The sequence below is a fragment of the Rhinoraja longicauda genome, chromosome 2 (assembly GCF_053455715.1).
Source record: "Rhinoraja longicauda isolate Sanriku21f chromosome 2, sRhiLon1.1, whole genome shotgun sequence".
Classification (NCBI taxonomy): Eukaryota; Metazoa; Chordata; class Chondrichthyes; order Rajiformes; family Arhynchobatidae; genus Rhinoraja; species Rhinoraja longicauda.
The window spans coordinates 1,631,578-1,656,005 of NC_135954.1; the positions used below are offsets into that span (position 1 = coordinate 1,631,578).

Consider the following 24,428-nt stretch of genomic DNA (forward strand, 5'->3'; position numbering starts at 1 on the left):
CTGATGGCCTGTGGGAAGAAGCTCCGTCTCATCCTCTCCGTTTTCACAGCGTGACAGCGGAGGCGTTTGCCTGACCGTAGCATCTGGAACAGTCCGTTACTGGGGTGGCAGGGGTCCCTCATGATCTTGCTTGCTCTGGATCTGCACCTCCTGATGTATAGGTCCTGCAGGGGGACGAGTGTAGTTCCCATGGTGCGTTCTGCCGAACGCACTACTCTCTGCAGGGCCATCCTGTCCTGGGCAGAGCTGTTCCCAAACCAGACTGTAATGTTGCCGGATAGGATGCTCTCTACAGCCCCAGAGTAAAAGCAATGAAGGATCCTCAGCGACACTCTGAATTTCCTCAGTTGTCTAAGGTGGTAAAGGCGCTGCTTAGCCTTACCCACCAGTGCGGCAATGTGCGTTGCCCACGTCAGATCCTCTGCGATGCGGACTCCCAAGTATTTGAAGCTGCTCACCCTATCCACAATAGACCCATTTATCTCGAGTGGCGTGTACGTCCTTGGATGTTCAGCCCTTCTGAAGTCCACAATCAGCTCCTTTGTTTTAGTGACATTCAAGAGGAGGCTATTGTCCTGACACCAGAGTGCCAGATCAGCCACCTCCTCCCGGTAGGCCTTCTCATCGTTGTTGGAGATCCGGCCCACCACCACAGTGTCATCAGCAAACTTGATGATGGAGTTTGAGCTGAACCTGGCCCTACAGTCATGTGTGTACAGGGAGTACAGTAGGGGGCTAAGGACGCAGCCCTGGGGGGATCCTATGTTCAGGGTGAGGGAGCTAGATGTGTGTTCCCCCATCCTGACCACTTGGGGCCTGGCAGTGAGAAAGTCCAGGACCCAGGCACACAGAGGGGTGCTAAGCCCCAGTTCCAGCAGCTTCTCAACCAGTCTGCTGGGGACTATTGTGTTGAATGCTGAACTAAAGTCAATGAACAGCATCCTCACATAGCCCCCCTGGCTGTCCAGATGAGAGAGAGCGGTGTGTAGAACCTGGGAGACCGCATCATCCGTGGACCTGTTCGGACGGTATGCGAACTGTAGTGGGTCCATGTTGCGAGGAAGGAGGGCGCAGATGTGCTTCTTGACTAGCCTCTCCAAGCATTTCATGACAACCGAGGTGAGGGCCACCGGTCGGTAGTCATTTAAACACGCTGGAGAGGCATTCTTTGGCACCGGTACAATGATGGATCTTTTGAAGCATGCAGGGACCATGGACTTTGCCAAGGAGAGGTTGAATATTGTGGTGAGCACTGGAGCAAGCTGAGTAGCACAAGACTTTAGTACTCGCCCAGATATACCATCTGGGCCTCCAGCTTTCCTCGTGTTCACACGCGTCAGAGCCCACCTCACCTCATGCTCGGACACCGAGAATGTGTGCACATCCCCGGCGGTGGATCCCCCTCCAGCCTCGCTAGCCAGCGCCCCTTCGGTGCTGTTTTTAGAGGCCGACCTCCGTTAGTTCCGCCCAGTCCAGAAACCCCCGTTCCGACAGTTCCTCCAGGACCCCCCGTTTCGGCAGTTCCTCCAGGACCCCCCGTGCCGGTAGTTCCTCCAGAACCTCTCGTTCCGGCTGTTCCACCAAGTCCGGAACCTCCGGCTCCTGTGGTTCAGGCTGTCCCTCTCCGTACTCGTTATGGTCGCGAAATCCGGCTCCCTGCTAGGTTCCGCACCTCGGGTTCTGGGGGGGGTCATGTAGCGACCATAGAGAATGGTCCAGGTCGTCGAACCCTCGGATTGGCCAGCGAGGTCACGTGGGAACGCGACCATGAGGATTGGTCCAGCAAACGACATCGCTGATTGGCCAGCGATGTCAGGTGCGCGTTTGGCGCCCGATTTAGTCAGTTCGGCGAAGTCTTCAAGGAAGACAGTAAGTTTGTATTGGTTGTCCTTTACCTTGTTGTTTAACTCTGTATTCGTGTATTGCGGCTGCAATAAACTTCGTCTACAACCAACAAGTTTCGGACTCGCCATAGTATAAGTGTAAATTGTCCCTAGTGTGAGTAGGCTTGTGTTAGTGTGGAGGATCGCTGGTCGGTGTGGACTCAGTGGGCCGTAGGGCCTGTTTCCGCACTGTATCGCGACACTAAACTAAACTGTGTGTGTGTGCGTCCTTTTCCAGAGGCCATTTTGCAGAGCTGCTGTCCTATTGGCAATACGTGGGGATGGACAAGAATTCCATGGCTGCTGCTTACTTTGAGTCTTTGAAGCAGTACGAGAGGACCTGTGAAGGGGATGACATGATCGTACGGTTGGCCGATCTCTACGAGACTCTGGGCCGCTTCTTGAAAGACTTGGGCCTGCTGAGCCAGGTGGGTGTGCTCCACGGTAGGGGTGCCAACTTCCTCACTCCCAAATACAGGCCGCCCCGCGCCCCACATGACCTCACCCAGCCAGCGGCCACGTGCTCCCGCTCCACCAATGGCGGCCGCCCGGGCCGGGAGGCGGGTTGCTATGCAACCTCCGTTAGGCAGCGCACGGGCCTCCAGCGGTCCCCGGGCCAACAGTGTCCGGGCCTACAGTGTCCGGGCCTACAGTGTCCGGGCGTACAGTGTCCGGGCCTACAGTGTCCGGGCCTACAGTGTCCGGGCCTACAGTGTCCGGGCCTACAGTGTCCGGGCCTACAGTGTCCGGGCCTACAGTGTCCGGGCGTACAGTGTCCGGGCCTACAGTGTCCGGGCCCACAGTGTCCGGGCGTACAGTGTCCGGGCCTACAGTGTACGGGCCTACAGTGTCCGGGCCTACAGTGTCCGGGCCTACAGTGTCCAGACATACAGTGTCCGGGCCTACACTGTCCGGGCCAACAGCAGCCCCCGGGCCTAATACGGGACAAGTGCGGTCCCGTAAGGGACAAACCAGTTTAGCCCAAAATATGGTTTGTCCCGGCTAATACGGGACAGTTGGCAACCCTACTCGACAGTGTCAGTGTGGGAAAAAGCTTATGGTCTCACAGAAACAGAGAAATTAGGTGCAGGAGGAGGTCATTCGGCCCTTCGAGCCAGCACTGCCATTCAATGTGATCATGGCTGATCATCCACAATCAGTACCCCGTTCCTGCTTTCTCCCCATATCCCTTGATTCCACTAGCCCTAAGAGCTAAATCTAACTCTCTCTCGAAAACATCCAGAGAATTGGCCTCCACTGCCTTCTGTGGCAGCGAATTCCATAGATTCACAATTCTCTGGGTGAAAAGGTTTTTCCTCATCTCAGTCCTAAATGGCCTACCCCTTATTCTTAAACAGTGACCCCTGGTTCTGGACTCCCCCAACATCTGGAACATGTTTCCTGCATCTAGCCTGTCCAATCTCATAATAATTTTATAAGATCCCCTCTCATCCTTCTAAACTCCAGTGAATACAAGCCTTGTCGATCTATTCTTTCCTCATGTGTCAGTCCCACCATCCCGGGAATTAACCTGGTGACAATAACGAACCAAACTAAACTGAACTCCAGCTGCTACCTCACAACGCCAGAGACCGGGTTCAATCCTGACCTTGCTGCTGTCTGTCTCTGTGGAGTTTACACATTGTGACCCCGTGGGTTTCCTCCAGGTGCTCCGGTTTCCTCCCCACAGGCCACTGTAAATTGTCCCCCAGTGTGTAAACAGGCACTTCGGCCCATCAAGTCCGTGCCAACTAGCGATCACCCCATTCACTAGCATTATCCTACCGAATTTACCGAAGACAATTAACCTACAAACCTGCACGTCTTTGGAGTGTGGGGGGAAACCAGAGCGCCCGGAGAAAACCCACGCAGGTCACGGGGAGAACGTACAAACTCTGTACAGACGGCACCCACAGTCATGATGGAACCCGGGTCTCCAGCGCTGTAGGGCAGCAACTCTACCGCTGTACCACCTTGCTGCACTAACTGTGCGCATTAAGACTTGGGATGTTCAGCACGCCCCCTACAACTCTCACCAACTTCTACAGATGCGCCACAGAAATCATTTTATCAGGATGCATCACAGCTTGGTTTGGGAACAGCTCCATCCAAGACCGCAAGCAATTGCAGAGAATTGTGGACGCAGCCCAGACCATCACACAAACCAACCTCCCTTCCATTGACTCCATCTACACCTCACGCTGCCTCGGCAAGGCCAGCAGCATAATCAAGGACCAGTCTCACCCCGGCCACTCCCTCTTCTCCCCTCTCCCATCAGGCAAGAGGTACAGAAGTGTGAAAATGCACACCTCCAGATTCAGGGACAGTTTCTTCCCAGCTGTTATCAGGCAACTGAACCATCCTACCACAACCAGAGAGCAGTGCTGAACTACTATCTACCCCATTGGTGAGCCACGGACTATCCTTGATCGGACTTTGCTGGCTTTACCTTGCTCACTAAACGTTATTCCCTTATCCCTTGGCGGCACGGTGGGGCAGCGGTAGAGTTGCTGCCTTACAGCGCTTACAGCGCCGGAGACCCGGGTTCCATCCCGACCACGGGTGCTGTCTGTACGGAGTTTGTACGTTCTCCCCGTGACCTGCGTGGTAATTGGCTCGGTAAATGTAAAAATTGTCCCTAGTGGATATAATGTGCGGGGATCGCTGGTCGGCGCAGTCGCGGTGGGCCGAAAGGGCCTGTTTCTGTGCTATATCCCTAAACTAAACTAAACTATCTGTATATGTATCTGTACATTGTAAATGGCACGATTGCAATCGTGTATTGTCTTTCCGCTGACTGGTTAGCACGCAACCAGTTGTACAGTATCCCAGTGAGACCGCACTTAGAGTACTGTGTGCAGTTTTGGTTTCCAAATTTGAGGAAGGATATTCTTGCTATTGAGGGAGTGCAGCGTAGGTTTACTAGGTTAATTCCCGGAATGGCGGGACTGTCATATGTTGAAAGACTGGAGCGACTAGGCTTGTATACACTGGAATTTAGAAGGATGAGAGGGGATCATCGAAACATATAAGATTATTAAGGGGTTGGACACGTCAGAGGCTGGAAACATGTTCCCAATGTTGGAGGAGTCCAGAACAAGGGGCCACAGTTTAAGAATAAGGGGTAGGCCATTTAGAACAGAGATGAGGAACAATGTTTTCAGTCAGAGAGTTGTGCATCTGTGGAATTCTCTGCCTCAGAAGGCAGCGGAGGCCAATTCTCTGAATGTATTCAAGAGAGAGCTTGATAGAGCTCTTAAGGATAGCGGAGTCAGGGGGTATGGGGAGAAGGCAGGAACAGGGTTCTGATTGAGAATGATCAGCCATGATTGCATTGAATGGCGGTGCTGGCTGGAAGGGCCGAGTGGCCTACTCCTGCACCTATTGTCTATTGTCTACTGTCTATTGCAACGAGCTTTTCACTGTACCTCGGTACAGGTGACAATGACTGACCTGCAGGGTTTGTGACTGTGCCCACAGGCGGTGGCACCGCTGCAGCGGTCTCTGGAGATCCGGGAGAGTGCGTTGGACCCCGACCACCCCAGCGTGGCACAGTCCCTGCACCAGCTGGCCAGTGTGTACGTGCAGTGGAAGAAGTTTGGCAACGCAGAGCAGCTGTACAAGCAGGCGCTGGAGATCAGCGAGAACGCCCACGGACCCGTACACCCACGGGTGGCCCAGCAGCTCGACGCACTGGCCATGCTGTACCACAAACAGAACAAGTAAGTGCCACCGCCACCCAGCACGGTGACAGGCCCTTCAGCCCATCCTGGCCATACCGGCCCAGCAGCTCGACGCACTCGCCATGCTGTACCACAAACAGAACAAGTAAGTGCCACCGCCACCCAGCACGGTGACAGGCCCTTCAGCCCATCCTGGCCATACCGGCCCAGCAGCTCGACGCACTCGCCATGCTGTACCAGAAACCAGAAGAATGTGCGGCACGGTGGCGCAGCGGTAAAGTTGCTGCCTTACAGCGAATGCAGCGCCGGAGACCCGGGTTCCATCCCGACTACGGGTGCTGTCTGTACGGAGTTTGTACGTTCTCCCCGTGACCTGCGTGGGTTTTCTCCGAGATCTTCTGTTTCCTCCCGCACTCCAAAGACTTGTAGGTTAATTGGCTTGGTAAATGTTTAAAAAAACTGTCCCTGGTGGGTGTAGGACAGTGTTAATGTGCGGGGATCGCTGGGCGGTGCGGACCCAGTGGGCCGAAGGGCCTGTTTCCGCGCTCTATCTCTAAACTAAACTAAACGGTCCATGCTGACCAAGCAGCTCGATGCACTGGGCATGCTCTATCAGAAACAGAACAGTAAGTCACAGTCACCCTGCACGGTAACTCATCCATGCCCACACAGAATGCTGGAGTAACCGAGCAGGTCGTTAGACTTTAGAGATGCAGCGTGGAAACAGGCCCTTCGGCCCAACCCATCCATGCCAACGAAGGTCAAAGTTAGAAACGACACAATGTGCTGGAGTAACTCAGGGGTCTTTAGACATTAGAGATACAGTGCAGTAACAGGCCCTTCAGCCCAACCTGACCATGCTGACCAACGTCTAAGCTGGAAATGACACAAAGTGCTGGAGTAACTCAATGGGTCTATAGATTTTATATATATAACATGGAAACAGGCCCTTCAGCCCAACCCATCCATGCCGACCAACATCCAAGCTAGAAAGGACACAAAGTGCTGAAGTTCCTCAGTGGGTCGTTAGACTTTGGAGAAACAGCATTTAGTAGCATTACAGTAGAAAGCATTTTATCAGGATGCATCACAGCTTGGTTTGGGAACAGCTCCATCCAAGACCGCAAGAAATTGCAGGGAATTGTGGACGCAGCCCAGACCATCACACAAACCAACCTCCCTTCCATTGACTCCATCTACACCTCACGCTGCCTCGGCAAGGCCAGCAGCCCAGACCATCACACAAACTTCTCCTCTCTCCCATCGGGCAAGAGGTACAGAAGTGTGAAAAAGCACACCTCCAGATTCAGGGACAGTTTCTTCCCAGCTGTTAGGCAACTCGACATGGATGACTACATCTACACCAAACCCAAACCTTTCACGAGTAGACGAGGGCACTCGATTCAAACTGAGATCCCAGCTGTGGATCCCAGTCTTCACCCTACTATAGTTACTCAACCACACGCAACTACATTTAAGGCAGCTCTTCTTCTCCAAGAAGCCCGTCTTGCTTAAGTCCATACTCCGCCACCTCCAGTTTAAATTCCATTTGGAATATTTTGGAGAACCAAGAACTGCACCATCCTACCACAACCAGAGAGCAGTCCTGAACTACTGAACCACTGTACTGAACCCCGGTGCTGAACTACTATCCACCTCATTGGTGACCCTCAGACTATCCTTGATCGGACTTTGCTGGCTTTACCTTGCACTAAACGTTATTGCCTTATCATGTATCTGTACACTGTGGACGGCTCGATTGTAATCACGTATTGTCTTTCCGCTGACTGGTTAGCACGCAACAAAAGCTGTTCACTGTACCTCGGTACGCGGGACAATAAACTAAACTGAACTGAACCAAAATTGTAAACACGGTGCTGACAATTACGCTCCGACATTGTGTTCAGTTCTGGGCACCGTGTTATAGAAAAGATGTTGCAAGCTGGAGAGGGTACAGAGAAGATTTACAAGGATGTTGCCAGGACTAGAGGGTGTGAGCTACAGGGAGAGGTTGAGTAGGCTGGGTCTCTATTCCATGGAGCGCAGGAGGATGAGGGGAGATCTTTTCGAAGTGCACAAAATCATGAATAGATCGGGTAGATGCACAGAGTCTCTTGTCCAGAGTAGGGGAATCGAGGACCAGAGGACACAGGTTCAAGGTGAAGGGGAAAAGATTTAATAGGAATCCGAGGGGTAACTTTTTCACACAGAGGGTGGTGGGTGCATGGAACAAGCTGCCAGAGGAGGTAGTTGAGGCTGGGACTATCCCATCGTTTAAAAAACATTTGGACAGGTACATGGATAGGACAGGTTTGGAGGGATATGGGCCAAACGAGGGCAGGTGGGACTAGTGTAGATGGGGCATGTTGGCCGGTGTGGGCAAGTTGGGTCAAAGGGCCTGTTTCCATGCTGTGACTATGAGATGTTAATGTGGGTTCACTGCTAAGCAACTGAGCGCACATTTCTGTTTTGTGTTTTGAGGTACGAGCAGGTGGAACCATTGAGGAAACGATCCATGAAGATCAGGCAGAAGATTTCCAAGCAGAAAGGGAGCATGGTGAGTGGTGAAGACGTGTCTGGTATCATTGCACCATTAGGATTCAGTCTCACTCTGGCCCAAGTATGTCAGGCACACACGCCTTCTCAAATACAACCTTACTAGACTTTATCTCGCACTAATCGTGCAATCAAAGGTTCAATCGTGCTTTAATATCATGTGAACTAAACACAGTGAAGATCGTTGTTTGAGATGTGTTATCTGGGCGGTCACGGTGGCGCAGCGGTAGAGTTGCTGTTTTACCGCGAATGCAGCGCCGGAAACCCGGGTTCCATCCCGACTAAGGGGGCTGTCTGTACGGAGTTTGTACGTTCTCCCCGTGACCTGCGTGGGTTTTCTCCGGGTGCTCCAGTTTCCCTCAACACTCCAAAGACGTGCAGGTTTTTAGGTTAATTGGTTTGATAAATGTAAACATTGTCCCTAGTGGGTGTAGGATGGTGTTAGTGTGCGGGGATCGCTGGTCGGCGTGGACCCGGTGGGCCGAAAGGGCCTGTTTCCGCGCTGTATCTCTAAACTAAAACTAAAGGAGACACAAAATGCTGGAGTAACTCAGCGGGTCAGGCAGCATCTGTGGAGAGAAGGAATGGGTGACGTTTCGGGTTGAGACCATTCTTCAGACTGGTCAGGGATAAGGGAGACGAGAGATACAGACGGTGATGTGGAGAGATAAAGAACAATGAATGAAAGATACGCAAAAAAGGAACGATGATAAAGGGCACAGGACATTGTTGGCTGTTTGTTGGGTGAGAACGAGAAGCTGGTGTGACTTGGGTGGGGGAGGGATAGAGAGAGAGGGAATGCCGGGGCTACCTGAAGTGAGAGAAATCAATGTTCATACCGCTGGGCTGTAAGCTGCCCAAGCACAATATGGGATGCTGTTCCTCCAATTTAGTGTCTATCTTCGGTGTAAAGCAGCATCTGCAGTTCCTTCCCTACCACATCGCTCATCAGCACTGTCATTGCCGGCCGGCTCCTACGTTATACCCTTTATCCTGTGTCTACACTGAGGAGGGCTCGATTGTACTGGACTAGTCCCCCTTGCCTGCGTTTGGTCGATAGCCCACTCAACCCTGCATGCCCATACACAGTCTCTTGTAGTTTGAAGCAAAGTATTCCTACTTATCTATACTTATCTAAATGTGAAACCATGCGTGTCACCGGGAGGAGGAACAGGTGAAACATCATGTAATATCCTTGGTGCCACCCTTGAAGAATCCAAACCCACCAAGTATCTTGGCATCAAATTACAGAACGGTCTAGGTTGGAATGGTCAGACTCAACATGCAACGGAGAAAGCAACAGGTGTCCTCAATTTTCTGAGACGCAACTTTTATAATTGTTCCACTTCTATCAAGGAGAAGTCATGCTTCCTCCTTGTTGGACCACATTTGGACAACGCAGTTGCAGCATGGGACCCATACACAAATAGAAACATCTCTTCCATCGAACGTGTCCAAAGACAGGCAGCTCGATTTGTTACAAATGCCTATGAGGGAGAAGTGAGGGTTACCAAACTTCTAAATCCATTGGTGGTGGGACCTGCTTCAAGGCAGACGTAAAGCCCACCGTCTGACCTGTTGTTACAAAATGTGAAATGGTCAGCTCGACATAGATGACCAAATCCACACCAAACCCAAACCTATCAGGGGAAGACGAGGGCAATAGACAATAGGTGCAGGAGGAGGCCATTCGGCCCTTCGAGCCTGTACGCACCGCCATTCACTGTGATCATGGCTGATCATTCTCAATCAGTACCCCGTTCCTGCCTTCTCCCCATTCGATTCAATTCGAGATCCCAGCTGCCAAGACAGATGTGTATAGCAATCCATTCTTCCCTCGCACAGTTAAAGCATGGAACAGTCTTCACCCTACTATAGTTACTTAACCAGGCGCAACTACATTTAACATAGCTCTTCTCCAAGAAGCCCTTCTAGCTTAAGTCTATACTTCTCCACCTCCAGTTTAAATTCCATGTGGAATATTTTGGAGGACCAAGAACCAAGGTAGAAGGACACAAAGTGACAAGGAACTGCAGATACTGGTTTACAAAGAAAGACACAGAGTGCTGGAGTAACTCAGCGGGTCAGGCAGCATCTGTGGAGAACATGGATAGGTGACGTTTCACAGAGTGCTGGAGTAACTCAGCGGGTCAGGCAGCATCTGTGGAGAACGTTACTTTGTGGGTGGGTCAGTGTGTGTGGGTCAATGTGTGGGTGGGTCAGTGTGTGGGTGGGTCAGTGTGTGGGTCAGTGTGTGGGTGGGTCAGTGGGTGGGTCAGTGTGTGTGGGTACGTCGCTGTGTGTGTGTGGGTGTGTACGTCGCTGTGTGTGGGTCAGTGTGTGTGTGGGTGGGTCAGTGTGTGTGTGTGTGTAGGTCAGTGTGACAGTGCTCCTCTCTCTACAGCAGGGCTTTGCGATCCTGCGTCGCCGGGCGCTGCAGTTGGAGGAGCTGAGCCTGCGCGCCGAGTCTGGAGACACTGCCCGCACTCTCAACGAGCTGGGAGTGCTGTACTACCTGCAGAACAACCTGGAGTGAGTGCACCTTGGTTCAGCTCAGAGATACAGCGCGGAAACACAACCCCTTCCCCACCGAGCCCACACCGACCAGCGATCCCCGCACACTAGTTTAGTGTAGAGATACAGCGCGGAAACACAACCCCTTCCCCACCGAGTCCACGCCGACCAGCGATCCCTGCACACTAGCACTATTCTACACACTTGAGGACAATTTACAATTTTACCAAAGCCAATGAACCTGCAAACCTGCACATCTTTGGAGATTGGGATGAAACCGGAGCGCCCTTATAGTGCTCTCTCGCCTTGTCCACTGTGTGCGGGCAGTGTTGTACAGAGCTACAGCGTGGAAACAACCCCTTCCCCACCGTGTCCGCGCCGACCAGCGATCCCCACACATTAACCCTATCCTACACACACTAGGGATAATCTACAATTTTTTACCGAATCCAATTAACCTATAAACCTGTGCGTCTTTGGAGTGTGGGAGGAAACTGGAGCACCTGGAGAAAACCCACGCAGGTCACGGGGAGAATGTACAAACTCCGTACAGACAGCACCCGTAGTGGGGATAGAACCCAGGTCTCCGGCGCTGTGAGGCAGCAGCTCTACCGCTGCACCACCATGGAATACATGATTGCAATCGATCCGCCCACAGTGTACAGATACAGGATAAAGGGAATAACGTTTACTGCAATAAAGTCCAGTAAAGTCCAAGTAAAGATAGTTCGATGGTCTCCAATGAGGTAGATGGGAGGGACAGTGAAAATCTTTTGTGTTGCGTGTTATCCAGTCAGCGGAAAGAGTATACATGATTACAATCCAGCCGCCCACAGTGTCCAGATACAGGATAAAGGGAATTAACCTCTCTTGACACTTGACTTGGCAATTGGAGATACTATTATGGTCCTGAAAGTAAGCATGCAGGTACAGCAGGTAGTGAAGAAAGGTAATGGCATGTTGGCCTTCATAACTGGAGGAGTTGAGTATAGGATCTTATGCAGTTGTACAGGGCCCTGGTGAGACCACACCTGGAGTACTGTGTGCAGTTGTACAGGGCCCTAGTGAGACCGCACCTGGAGTACTGTGTGCAGTTGTACAGGGCCCTAGTGAGACCACACCTGGAGTACTGTGTGCAGTTGTACAGGGCCCTAGTGAGACCACACCTGGAGTACTGTGTGCAGTTGTACAGGGCCCTAGTGAAACCGCACCTGGAGTACTGTGTGCAGTTGTACAGGGCCCTAGTGAGACCACACCTGGAGTACTGTGTGCAGTTTTGGTCTCCAAATTTGAGGAAGGATATTCTTGCTATTGAGGGCGTGCAGCGTAGGTTCACCAGGTTAATTCCCGGAATGGCGGGACTGTCATATGTTGAAAGACTGGAGCGACTAGGCACTGGAATTTAGAAGGATGAGAGGGGATCCTATTGAAACATGTAAGATTATTAAGGGATTGGACACGTTAGAGGCAGGAAACATGTTCCCAATGTTGGGGGAGTCCAGAACCAGGGGCCACAGTTTAAGAATAAGGGGTAGGCCATTTAGAACGGAAATGAGGAAAAAAGTTTTCACCCAGAGAGTTGTGAATCTGTGGAATTCTCTGCCTCAGAAGGCAGTGGAGGCCAATTTTTTGAATGCATTCAAGAGAGAGCTAGATAGAGCTCTTAAGGATAGTGGAGTCAGGGGGTATGGGGAGAAGGCAGGAACGGGGTACTGATTGAGAATGATCAGCCATGATCACATTGAATGGCGGTGCTGGCTGGAAGGGCCGAATGGCCTCCTCCTGCACCTATTGTCTATTGGACGATGTTGACGTGGATGTTGTTGCTGCTGTTGGCTGCAGGACTGCGGAGATGTTCCTGAGAAGGTCGCTGGAGATGAGGGAGCGCACTGTTGGGTGTGAGCACACGGACTGTGCGCAGTCTCTCAACAACCTGGCGGCCCTGTACAACGAGCGGGGCGAGCAGGAGAAGGCCGAGGAGCTGTACGAGCGGGCGCTGGAGATCCGCTGCCGAGCTCTAGCGCCCGACCACCCGTCTGTGGCCTACACCGTGAAACACCTGGCCCTGCTCTACAAGAAACGCGTGAGTGGAGCCGCCGCCACCGCCAGGGAACGCCACCGCTTCCCCACTTCCCCACTTCCAACCGCACCACCCTGCAGTAGGTAGACACAAGATGCTGGAGTAACTCAGCGGGTCAGGCAGCATCTGTGGAGAGAAGGAATGGGTGACGTTTCGGGTAGAGACCCTTCTTCAGTCTGAAGAAACGTCACCCATTCCTTCTCTCCAGAGATGCTGCCTGACCTGCTGAGTTACTCCAGCATTTTGTGTCTACTTCCTGACCCTTCCTGATCCCACGGTCGCAGCGCCCGTTACTCCTGCCGTACTAATCTTTGGTGTTTGCACTCTAGGGGAAGTTGGAGAAAGCCGTCCCTTTGTGCCAGCTGGCGGTGGAGATACGTCAGAAGTCCTTTGGGCCGAAGCACCCTAGTGTGGCGACGGCCCTGGTCAACCTGGCCGTGCTGTACTGCCAGCTGGTACGTCCCAAACACATCTACAAAAACAGCCGCTCACAATCACGGATATATATATATACACTGTCTGAAGAAGGGTCTCCACATGAAACGTCACCCATTCCTTCTATCCCGAGATGCTGCCTGACCTGCTGAGTTACTCCAGCACTCTGTGAAACGTCACCTATCCATGTTCTCCACAGATGCTGCCTGTCCTGCTGAGTTACTCCAGCACTCTGTGAAACGTCACCTATCCATGTTCTCCACAGATGCTGCCTGTCCTGCTGAGTTACTCCAGCACTCTGTGAAACGTCACCTATCCATGTTCTCCACAGATGCTGCCTGACCCGCTGAGTTACTCCAGCACTCCGTGTCTACCAGCTATAGGGAGAGGTTGGACACACTTGGATTGTTTTCTCTGGAACGTTGGAGGTTGCGCAGAGGCTTAATAGAAAGGCGGCACGGTGGTGCAGTGGGTAGAGCTGCTGCCTCACAGCGCCAGAGACTCGGGTTCAATCCTGACTACGGGTGCTGTCTGTACGGAGTTTGCACTTTCTCCCCGTGACCTGCCTGGGTTTTCTCCGGGTGCTCCGGTTTCCTCCCACATTCCAAAGACGTGCAGTTTTGTAGGTTAATTGGGTTAAGTAAAATTGGAAAATTGTCGCGTGTGTGGAGGACTGTGTTAGTGTGCGTGGTGATCGCTGGTTGGCACGGACTCGGTGGGCCGAAGGGCCTGTTTCTATGCTGCATCTGTGGAGAACACGGATAGGTGACGTTTCACAGAGTGCTGGAGTAACTCAGCAGGTCAGGCAGCATCTGTGGAGAACATGGACAGGTGACGTTTCATAGAGTGCTGGAGTAACTCAGCGGGTCAGGCAGCATCTGTGGAGAACATGGATAGGTGACGTTTCACAGAGTGCTGGAGTAACTCAGCGGGTCAGGCAGCATCTGTGGAGAACATGGATAGGTGACGTTTCACAGAGTGCTGGAGTAACTCAGCGGGTCAGGCAGCATCTGTGGAGAACATGGATAGGTGACGTTTCACAGAGTGCTGGAGTAACTCAGCGGGTCAGGTTGCACCTCCGGAGAACATGGATAAGTGATGTTTTGGGTCGAGACTCTTCTTCAGACTGAGTGTTTTAGTGGGTCGTGTACCAGTGGGAAAACTGAAAGGAGTTGGCAAAGTGTTTTTATTTCTTCTTTGCAAATATTGAGGAAGTGGGAATTACTTTTCCAATAATAAAGTGGATGAGGGAGGGACTATTGCAACATTTAGACAGATACAAGGATAGGACAGGTTTGGAGGGATATGGGCCACCCGCAGACAGGTGGGCCTAGTCTAGATGGGGCATGTTGGTCAGTGTGGGCAAGGTGGGACTAGTGTAGATGGGGCATGATGGTCGGTGGGTTGGTGGGACTAGTGTAGATGGGGCATGTTGGTCGGTGTGGGTGGGTGGGACTAGTGTAGATGGGGCATGTTGGTCGGTGTGGGTGGGTGGGACTAGTGTAGATGGGGCATGTTGGTCGGTGTGGGCAAGGTGGGACTAGTGTAGATGGGGCATGTTGGTCGGTGTGGGTGGGTGGGACTAGTGTAGATGGGGCATGTTGGTCGGTGTGGGTGGGTGGGACTAGTGTAGATGGGGCATGTTGGTCGGTGTGGGTGGGTGGGACTAGTGTAGATGGGGCATGTTGGTCAGTGTGGGTGGGACTAGTGTAGATGGGGCATGTTGGTCGGTGTGGGTGGGTGGGACTAGTGTAGATGGGGCATGTTGGTCGGTGTTGGCAAGTTGGGCCGAAGGGCCTGTTTCCACACTGTAAGGCTCTATAATAAAGATATTGGTGTCTTTAATCTTCTGGCAATAACGCTCACAGCCCCACTTCTTCCTTCCACAGAAGAAGCACACTAAAGCTCTGCCACTCTATGAGCGGGCGCTGAAGATCTACGAGGACAGCCTGGGCCGCTGCCACCCACGGGTGGGAGAGACGCTGAAGAACCTTGCCCTGCTCAGGTAGGAAGTGCCAGGGTGACCCACAATGTCCCAGTGTGACCTACAGTGCCCTCCATAATGTTTGGCACAAAGACCCATCATTTATTTATTTGCCTCTGTACTCCACAATTTGAGATTTGTAATAGAAATAATCACATGTGGTCAAAGTGCACATTGTCAGATTTTATTAAAGGCCATTTTTATACATTTTAGTTTCACCATGTAGAAATTACAGCAGTGTTTATACATAGTCCCCCCATTTCAGGGCACCATAATGTTTGGGACACAGCAATGTCATGTAAATGAAAGTAATCATGTTTAGTGTCTGAAGAAGGGTCTCGACTCGAAACGTCACCCATTCCTTCTCTCCCGAGATGCTGCCTGACCTGCTGAGTTACTCCAGCATTTTGTGAATAAAATATTTAGTATTTTGTTGCATATCCTTTGCATGCAATGACTGCTTGAAGTCTGCGATTCATGGACATCACCAGTTGCTGGGTGTCTTCTCTGGTGATGCTCTGCCAGGCCTGTATTGCAGCCATCTTTAGCTTATGCTTGTTTTGGGGGTTAGTCCCCTTCAGTTTTCCCTTCAGCATATAAAGGTCATGCTCAATTGGGTTCAGATCGGGTGATTGACTTGGCCACTCAAGAATTGACCATTTTTTAGTTTTGAAAAACTCCTTTGTTGCTTTAGCAGTATGTTTGGGATCATTGTCTTGCTGTAGAATGAACCACCGGCCAATGAGTTTTGAGACATTTGTTTGAACTTGAGCAGATAGGATGTGTCTATACACTTCAGAATTCATTATGCTGCTACCATCAGCAGTTGTATCATCAATGAAGATAAGTGAGCCAGTACCTTCAGCAGCCATACATGCCCAGGCCATAACACCCCCACCACCATGTTTCACAGATGAGGTGGTATGCTTTGGATCTTGGGCAGTTCCTTCTCTCCTCCATACTTTGCTCTTGCCATCACTCTGATATAAGTCAATCTTCGTCTCATCTGTCCACAAGACCTTTTTCCAGAACTGTAGTTGCTCTTTTAAATACTTCTTGGCAAACTGTAACCTGGCCATCCTATTTTGGCGGCTAACCAGTGGTTTGCATCTCGCAGTGTAGCCTCTGTATTTCTGTTCATGAAGTCTTCTGCGGACAGTGGTCATTGACAAATCCACACCTGACTCCTGAAGAGTGTTTCTGATCTGTCGGACAGGTGTTTGGAGATTTTTCTTTATTATAGAGAGAATTCTTCTGTCATCAGCTGTGGAGGTCTTCCTTGTCCTGCCAGTCCCTTTGTGATTAGTAAGCTCACCAGTGCTCTCTTTAGACAATAGACAATAGACAATAGGTGCAGGAGTAGGCCATTCAGCCCTTCGAGCCAGCACCGCCATTCAATGCGATCATGGCTGATCCCTCTCAATCAGTACCCCGTTCCTGCCTTCTCCCCATACCCCCTCACTCCGCTATCCTTAAGAGCTCTATCCAGCTCTCTCTTGAAAGCATCCAACGAACTGGCCTCCACTGCCTTCTGAGGCAGAGAATTCCACACCTTCACCACCCTCTGACTGAAAAAGTTCTTCCTCATCTCTGTTCTAAATAGCCTACCCCTTATTCTCAAACTGTGGCCCCTTGTTCTGGACTCCCCCAACATTGGGAACATGTTATCTGCCTCTAATGTGTCCAATCCCCTAATTATCTTATATGTTTCAATAAGATCCCCCCTCATCCTTCTAAATTCCAGTGTATACAAGCCCAATCGCTCCAGCCTTTCAACATACGACAGTCCCGCCATTCCGGGAATTAACCTAGTGAACCTACGCTGCACGCCCTCCATAGCAAGAATATCCTTCCTCAAATTTGGAGACCAAAACTGCACACAGTACTCCAGGTGCGGTCTCACCAGGGCCCGGTATACCTGTAGAAGGACCTCTTTGCTCCTATACTCAACTCCTCTTGTTACGAAGGCCAACATTCCATTGGCTTTCTTCACTGCCTGCTGAACCTGCATGCTTCCTTTCATTGACTGATGCACTAGGACACCCAGATCTCGTTGAACTCCCCCTCCTCCTAACTTGACACCATTCAGATAATAATCTGCCTTTCTATTCTTACTTCCAAAGTGAATAACCTCACACTTATCTACATTAAACTGCATCTGCCATGTATCCGCCCACTCACACAACCTGTCCAAGTCACCCTGCAGCCTTATTGCATCTTCCTCACAATTCACACTACCCCCCAACTTAGTATCATCTGCAAATTTGCTAATGGTACTTTTAATCCCTTCGTCTAAGTCATTAATGTATATCGTAAATAGCTGGGGTCCCAGCACCGAACCTTGCGGTACCCCACTGGTCACTGCCTGCCATTCCGAAAGGGACCCATTTATCCCCACTCTTTGCTTTCTGTCTGTCAACCAATTTTCTATCCATGTCAGTACCCTACCCCCAATACCATGTGCCCTAATTTTGCCCACTAATCTCCTATGTGGGACCTTGTCGAAGGCTTTCTGAAAGTCGAGGTACACCACATCCACTGACTCTCCCTTGTCAATTTTCCTAGTTACATCCTCAAAAAATTCCAGTAGATTTGTCAAGCATGATTTCCCCTTCGTAAATCCATGCTGACTCGGAATGATCCCGTTACTGCTATCCAAATGCTCAGCAATTTCGTCTTTTATAATTGACTCCAGCATCTTCCCCACCACTGATGTCAGACTAACTGGTCTATAATTACCCGTTTTCTCTCTCCCTCCTTTCTTAAAAAGTGGGATAACATTTGCTATCCTCCAATCCACAGGAACTGACCCTGAATCTATAGAACATTGAAAAATGATCTCCAATGCTTCCACTATTTCTAGAGCCACCTCCTTAAGTACTCTGGGATGCAGACCATCAGGCCCTGGGGATTTATCAGCCTTCAGTCCCATCAGTCTACCCAAAACCATTTCCTGCCTAATGTGGATTTCCTTCAGTTCCTCCATCACCCTAGGTTCTCCGGCCCCTAGAACATTTGGGAGATTGTGTGTATCTTCCTCAGTGAAGACAGATCCAAAGTAACGGTTTAACTCGTCTGCCATTTCTTTGTTCCCCATAATAAATTCCCCTGCTTCTGTCTTCAAGGGACCCACATTTGCCTTGACTATTTTTTTCCTCTTCACGTACCTAAAAAAACTTTTGCTATCCTCCTTTATATTATTGGCTAGTTTACCCTCGTACCTCATCTTTTCTCCCCGTATTGCCTTTTTAGTTTCTTCTTAATGATGTTCCAAACAGTTGATGTTGGTAAGCCTAAGGTTTGGCTGATGTCTCTAACAGTTTCATTCTTGTTTCTCAGTCTCATAATGGCTTCTTTGACTTTCATTGGCACAACTTTGGTCCTCATGTTGATAAACAGCAATAAAAGTTTGCAAAGGTGATGGAAAGACTGGAGGAAAGACTAGGTGCTGAGAGCTCTCTTATACCTGCATTAAGGAGGCAATTAAACACACCTGGGCAATTACAAACACCTGTGAAGCCATGTGTCCCAAACATTATGGTGCCCTGAAATGGGGAGACTATGTATAAACACAGCTGTCATTTCTACATGGTGAAACCAAAATGTATAAAAATGGCCTTTTATACCATGTCCCAACAACACCTGGGTCCATATCCCTCTAAACCTGTCCTGTCCGTGTACCTGTCTAAATGTCTCTTAAATGTTAAAGTACCTGCCTCAACTACCTCCTCTGGCAGCTTGTTCCATACTCCCACCACCCTCTGTGTGAAAAAATTACCTCTCAGGATCCTATTAAATCTTCCCCCCCTCACCTTAAACCTGTGTCCGCTGGTTCTTGATTCCCCGACTCTGGGTAAAAGACTATGCATTCACCTTATCTTATTCCCATCATGATTTTGTACACCTCGATAAGATCACCCCTCAGCCTCCTGCACTCCAAGGAATAAAGTCTAAGCCTGCACAACGTCTCTCTATAGTGCAGACCCTCCAGGCCTGGCAACATCCTCATAAATGAAACTAGTAGGAGAACTTGGGTGGGGGAGGGGATGGAGAGAGAGAGGGGATGCAGGGACTATCTGAAGTTAGAGAAGTCAATGTTCATACCGCTGGGGTGTAAGTAGTGAAATATAAGGTGCTGTTCCTCCAATTAGCGCTGGGCCTCACTCTGACAATGGAGGAGGCCCAGGACAGAAAGGTCAGATTGGGAATGGGTTGGAGAGTTGAATGTGCTGAGCCACCGGGAGATCAGGTAGGTTAAGACCTGGCGAGACCTGGGTGTCCTTATACACCAGTCACTGAAAGTTGGCGTGCAGGTACAGCAGGCAGTGAAGAAAGCTAGTGGCATGTTGGCCTTCATAACAAGAGGATTTCAGTATAGGATTGAAGAGGTTCTTCTACAGTTGTAGAGGGCCCTGGTAAGACCACATTTGGAGTATTGTGTACAGTTTTGGTCTCCAAATTTGAGGAAGGACATCCTTGTAATTGAGGCAGTGCAGCGTAGGTTCACGAGATTGATCCCCGGGATGGCGGGACTGTCATATGAGGAAAGATTGAAAAGACTGGGCTTGTATTCACTGGAGTTTAGAAGGATGAGAGGGGATCTTATAGAGACATATAAAATTATAAAAGGACTGGACATGCTAGATGCAGGAAAAATGTTCCCAATGTTGGGGAGTCCAGAACCAGGGGCCACAGTCTTAGAATAAAGGGGAGGCCATTTAAAACTGAGGTGAGAAGGAACTTATTTGTGGGATTCTCTGTGGAATTCTCTGCCACAGAGGGCAGTGGAGGCCAAATCAATGGATGGATTTAAGAGAGAGTTAGATAGAGCTCTAGGGGCTAGTGGTATCAAGGGGTATGGGGAGAAGGCAGGCACGGGTTACTGATTGTGGACGATCAGCCATGATCACAATGAATGGCTGTGGTGGCTCAAAGGGCCGAATGGCCTCCTCCTGCACCTATTTACTATGTTTTCTAAGACGGACTGAGCAGACGTGTTCAGCAAAACGATCGCTGAGCCTGCGCTTGGTCTTGCCGATGTACAGGAGTTGACACCTGGAACAGCGGATACAGTAGATGAGGTTGGTGTAGGTGCAAGTGAACTTCTGCCTCACCTGAAAGGACTGTCGGGGTACTTGGATGGAGTCGAGGGAGGAGGTATAGGGACAGGTGTTGCATCTCCTGCGGTTGCAGGGGAAAGTGCCTGCGGAGGTGGTGGTTTGGGTGGGATGGGTAGGTAGTACTCCAGATGAATAACATCCTTCCTGCAGCAGAACTGGAAACATTATATTTGATATCAAAATGTGATTCATCAGAGAGGCTTAGTTTTGGTCTCCACATTTGAGGAAGGACATTCTTGCTATTGAGGGCGTGCAGCGTAGGTTTACTAGGTTAATTCCCGGGATGGAGGGACTGTCATATGTTGAAAGACTGGAGCGACTAGGCTTGTATACACTGGAATTTAGGATGAGAGGGGATCTTATCGAAACGTATAAGATTATTAAGGGGTTGGACACGTTAGAGGCAGGAAACATGTTCCCAATGTTGGGGGAGTCCAGAACAAGGGGCCACAGTTTAAGAATAAGGGGTAGGCCATTTAGAACTGAGATGAGGAAAAACTTTTTCAGTCAGAGAGTTGTGAATCTGTGGAATTCTCTGCCTCAGAGAGCTAGATAGAGCTCTTAAGGATAGCAGAGTCAGAGGGTATGGGGAGAAGGCAGGAACGAGGTACTGATTGAGAATGATCAGCCATGATCACATTGAATGGTGGTGCTGGCTCGAAGGGCTGAATGGCCTCCTCCTGCACCTATTGTCTATTGTCTATTGATTGAGAATGATCAGCCATGATCACATTGAATGGTGGTGCTGGCTCGAAGGGCTGAATGGCCTCCTCCTGCACCTATTGTCTATTGTCTATTTTAGATTTAGAGATACAGTGCAGAAACAGGCCCTTTGGCCCACCGGGTCCGCGCCGCCCAGCGATCCCCGCACATTAACAGTATCCCACACCCACTAGACACCCACCAAGCCAATTAACCTACATACCTGCACGTCTTTGGAGTGTGGGGGAGGAAACCGAAGATCTCGGAGAAAACCCACGCAGGTCACGGGGAGAACGTACAAACTCCGTACAGACGGCGCCCGTAGACGGGATGGAACCCGGGTCTCCGGCGCTGCATTCGCTGTAAAGCAGCAACTCTACCGCTGCGCCACCGTGCCACCCTATTGTTTATATTTAAAATGTGAAAATGGGCAAAATTAGTTTTTTGTTTCCAGATATACTTTAACGAAGTATATAAAAGATGGACATAAAATAATGAGGCTTAGATAGGGTACACAGGAGAAACTTGTGTAAAAATTCCAGCGTGTAAATATCAAATATTAGAGGACATAGTTTTAAGCTGAGAGGGGCAAAGTTTAAAGGAAATGTGCAGGGAAGGTGTTTTTACACAGAGGGGGGTGGGGGCCTGGAAGGGGTGGGGGTGGAGGTGGAGGCAGATACGATAGTGGTGTTTACGAGGCTTTTGGAGAGGAACATGGATATGCAGGGAATGGAGGGATATGGATCACGTGCAGGGAGAGGAGAGATGGTCATGGCATCGTGTTCAGCACGGACATTATGGGCCGATGGGCCTGTTCCTGTGCTGTATGATGCACTCCCATTCCCACACTGACCTTTCTGTCCTGGGCCTCCTCCATTGTCAGATGTGGCCACACGCAAACTGGAGGAGCAGCACCTCATATTCTGCTTGGGCAGCTTACACCCCAGCGGTTTGAACGTGAATTGTCCAATTTTAAGTAACTTCTCCCTCCACTGCCCGCCCCTCCCTGCCTTCCTGCACCCGAGATGTTTAGTCATTTCCACGGTTCAGTCTGAAGAAGGGTTTAGTTTAGTTTAGAGCTACAGCGCGGAAAAAGGTCCTTTTGGTCCACCGGGTCCGCGCCGACCAGTGATCCCCGCACACTAACACTATCCAGCACTCTGTGAAACGTCACCTATCCATGTTCTCCACAGATGCTGCCTGACCCACTGAGTTACTCCAGCACTCTGTGAAACGTCACCTATCCACGTTCTCCAGAGATGCTGCCTGACCTGCTGAGTTACTCCAGCACTCTGTGAAACGTCACCTATCCATGTTCTCCACAGATGCTGCCTGACCTGCTGAGTTACTCCAGCACTCTGTGAAACGTCACCTATCCATGTTCTCCACAGATGCTGCCTGACCCGCTGAGTTACTCCAGCACCCTGTGAAACGTCACCTATCCATGTTCTCCACAGATGCTGCCTGACCCGCTGAGTTACTCCAGCACCCTGTGAAACGTCACCTATCCATGTTCTCCACAGATGCTGCCTGACCCGCTGAGTTACTCTGGCACTCTGCGTGTATCTAATGTATTGACATCGTGTTGATTGTTTACAGCTATGAAGAGGCCAATTTTGAGAAGGCGGCAGAGTTGTACAAGCGAGCGATGGACATCAAGGAAGCGGAGGTGTCGGTGATTGGTGGCAAGGCTCACTCGCGCCACTCGTCCAGCGGGGATGCGCTGAGTCTAAAGACCACGGTGGCTGTGAATCCCTGCCTGGAGCTGGCCTTCAGGTGACTGCACTCCCACACGGACAAGGGCATCTCTGCCGGAGGCCACAGATTCTGCCATCTGGAGCAAAGCTCCCGACCCAAACCATCGTCATCCCATTCCCCTCCACGGATGCTGCCTGCCTGACCCACATTGTTTCCCACTCGTTATTTTCAAAGCTGTTTTGAAGAGGGTCTGGCCCAGAACGGGCGGTCACGGTGGCGCAGCGGTAGAGTTGCTGCCTTACAGCGAATGCAGCGCCGGAGACCTGGGTTCCATCCCCACTACGGGCGCTGTCTGTGCGGAGTTTGTACGTTCTCCCCGTGACCTGCGTGGGTTTTCTCCGAGATCTTCGGTTTCCTCCCACACTCCAAAGACGTGCAGGTTTGTAGGTTAATTGGCTTGGTAAATGTAAATTGTCCTTAATGGGTGCAGGATAGTGTTAGTGTGCGGGGATGACTGGTCGGCAAGGACCTGGTGGGCCGAAGGGCCTGTTTCTGCGCTGTGTCTCTAAACCAACGAATGGATTTATTGAAAGGTTCTCGTGATGATTTCCGGTAATTTTGTACTGTTGAGCATATAGTTTTTCACTATATATACATAATAAACTAAACTGTCAAGAAATGTTTTTGGGGAGGTGGAGGGGTGAGGGGGGGGGGGGGTGAATGAGTGGAGATCAAACACTAATGTACCTGGCAGGGGGAGGGTCTCCAAGTTGGATGAACTGGTCAGGAGTGAGTAGCTGATACTTCCAAATGAGCAGTTCCTTCCTGAATCAGACTTCTATATCCAATGAGTAAGGTGTGTTTATACACAGTTTCTGAACTTAAACCTGTGCAGATTTATCACATTGAGTAAATGTGTTCCTCATGTGTAGAGCTAGGATTGGTACCTACCACACGATATGACAGAACTTTATTTATCCCAGGAGGGAAATTGATCTGCCAACAGTCATAAAACACAACAAGATACATGAAACATGAAGTTAAAGTGATGAGTGGAAAGGATTGGGGATGTGCAAAGATTTGTGGGAAGGAGGTCAGTCTCAGTCTACCCCACGACAGAAGGGGGAGGAGTTGTCCAGTTTGATAGCCACAGGGTAGAAGGATCTCCTGTGGCGTTCTGTGCTCCATCTTGGTGGTGACCAGTCTGTTGCTGAAGGTGCTCCTCAGGTTGACCAGTGTGTCATGGAGGGGGTGAGCTGTATTGTCCAGGATGCTCCACAGTTTGAGGAGCATCCTCCCCTCCAAGACCACCTCCCGTGAATCCAACAATTGTGGGGCAAGCAATGTCTGAGGAAAGACCTGTTCCTGTTCCCGGGATGACCCAGCGACTGTGGGAGGATTGGGATCGGATGGCTCATGTGTTTATCCTCAAACCTTTCCACAGGATGGAAGTGTCAGAGACTACAGGGCAGAGCTTTAAGGAGGAATCTTTGCACATCCCCATGTTGCAGTTGTATAAGACGTTGCTGAGACTGCATTTTGTGTTCAGCTCTGGGCACCATGTTATAGGAAAGATATTGTCAAGCTTGAAAGGGTTCCAGAGAAGATTTACGAGGATGTTGCCAGGCATGGAGCGCAGGAGGATGAAGGGAGATCTGATAGAGGTGTACAAAATCATGAGAGGAATAGATCGGGTAGATGCACAGAGTCTCGTGCCCAGAGTAGGGGAATCGAGGACTAGAGGACATAGGTTCAAAGTGAAGGGGGAAAGAT

General features: G+C 50.5%; 1 protein-coding gene across 1 annotated transcript in view; it reads left to right on the forward strand.

The window, feature by feature from the left end:
• The window catches only part of nphp3 (nephronophthisis 3), an 85,545-nt gene extending 62,207 nt beyond the window's left edge, over positions 1 to 23,338 (forward strand). Inside the window, exons 20-27 of the mRNA XM_078426544.1 lie at positions 2,122 to 2,311; positions 5,364 to 5,605; positions 8,048 to 8,123; positions 10,527 to 10,654; positions 12,479 to 12,719; positions 13,046 to 13,171; positions 15,041 to 15,156; positions 22,557 to 23,338. Of these exons, the coding sequence (XP_078282670.1) occupies positions 2,122 to 2,311; positions 5,364 to 5,605; positions 8,048 to 8,123; positions 10,527 to 10,654; positions 12,479 to 12,719; positions 13,046 to 13,171; positions 15,041 to 15,156; positions 22,557 to 22,737 (1,300 nt within the window). The 3' untranslated portion in view covers positions 22,738 to 23,338. The remainder of the gene's footprint in view (positions 1 to 2,121; positions 2,312 to 5,363; positions 5,606 to 8,047; positions 8,124 to 10,526; positions 10,655 to 12,478; positions 12,720 to 13,045; positions 13,172 to 15,040; positions 15,157 to 22,556) is intronic.
• The last annotated feature ends 1,090 nt before the right edge of the window (positions 23,339 to 24,428 follow it).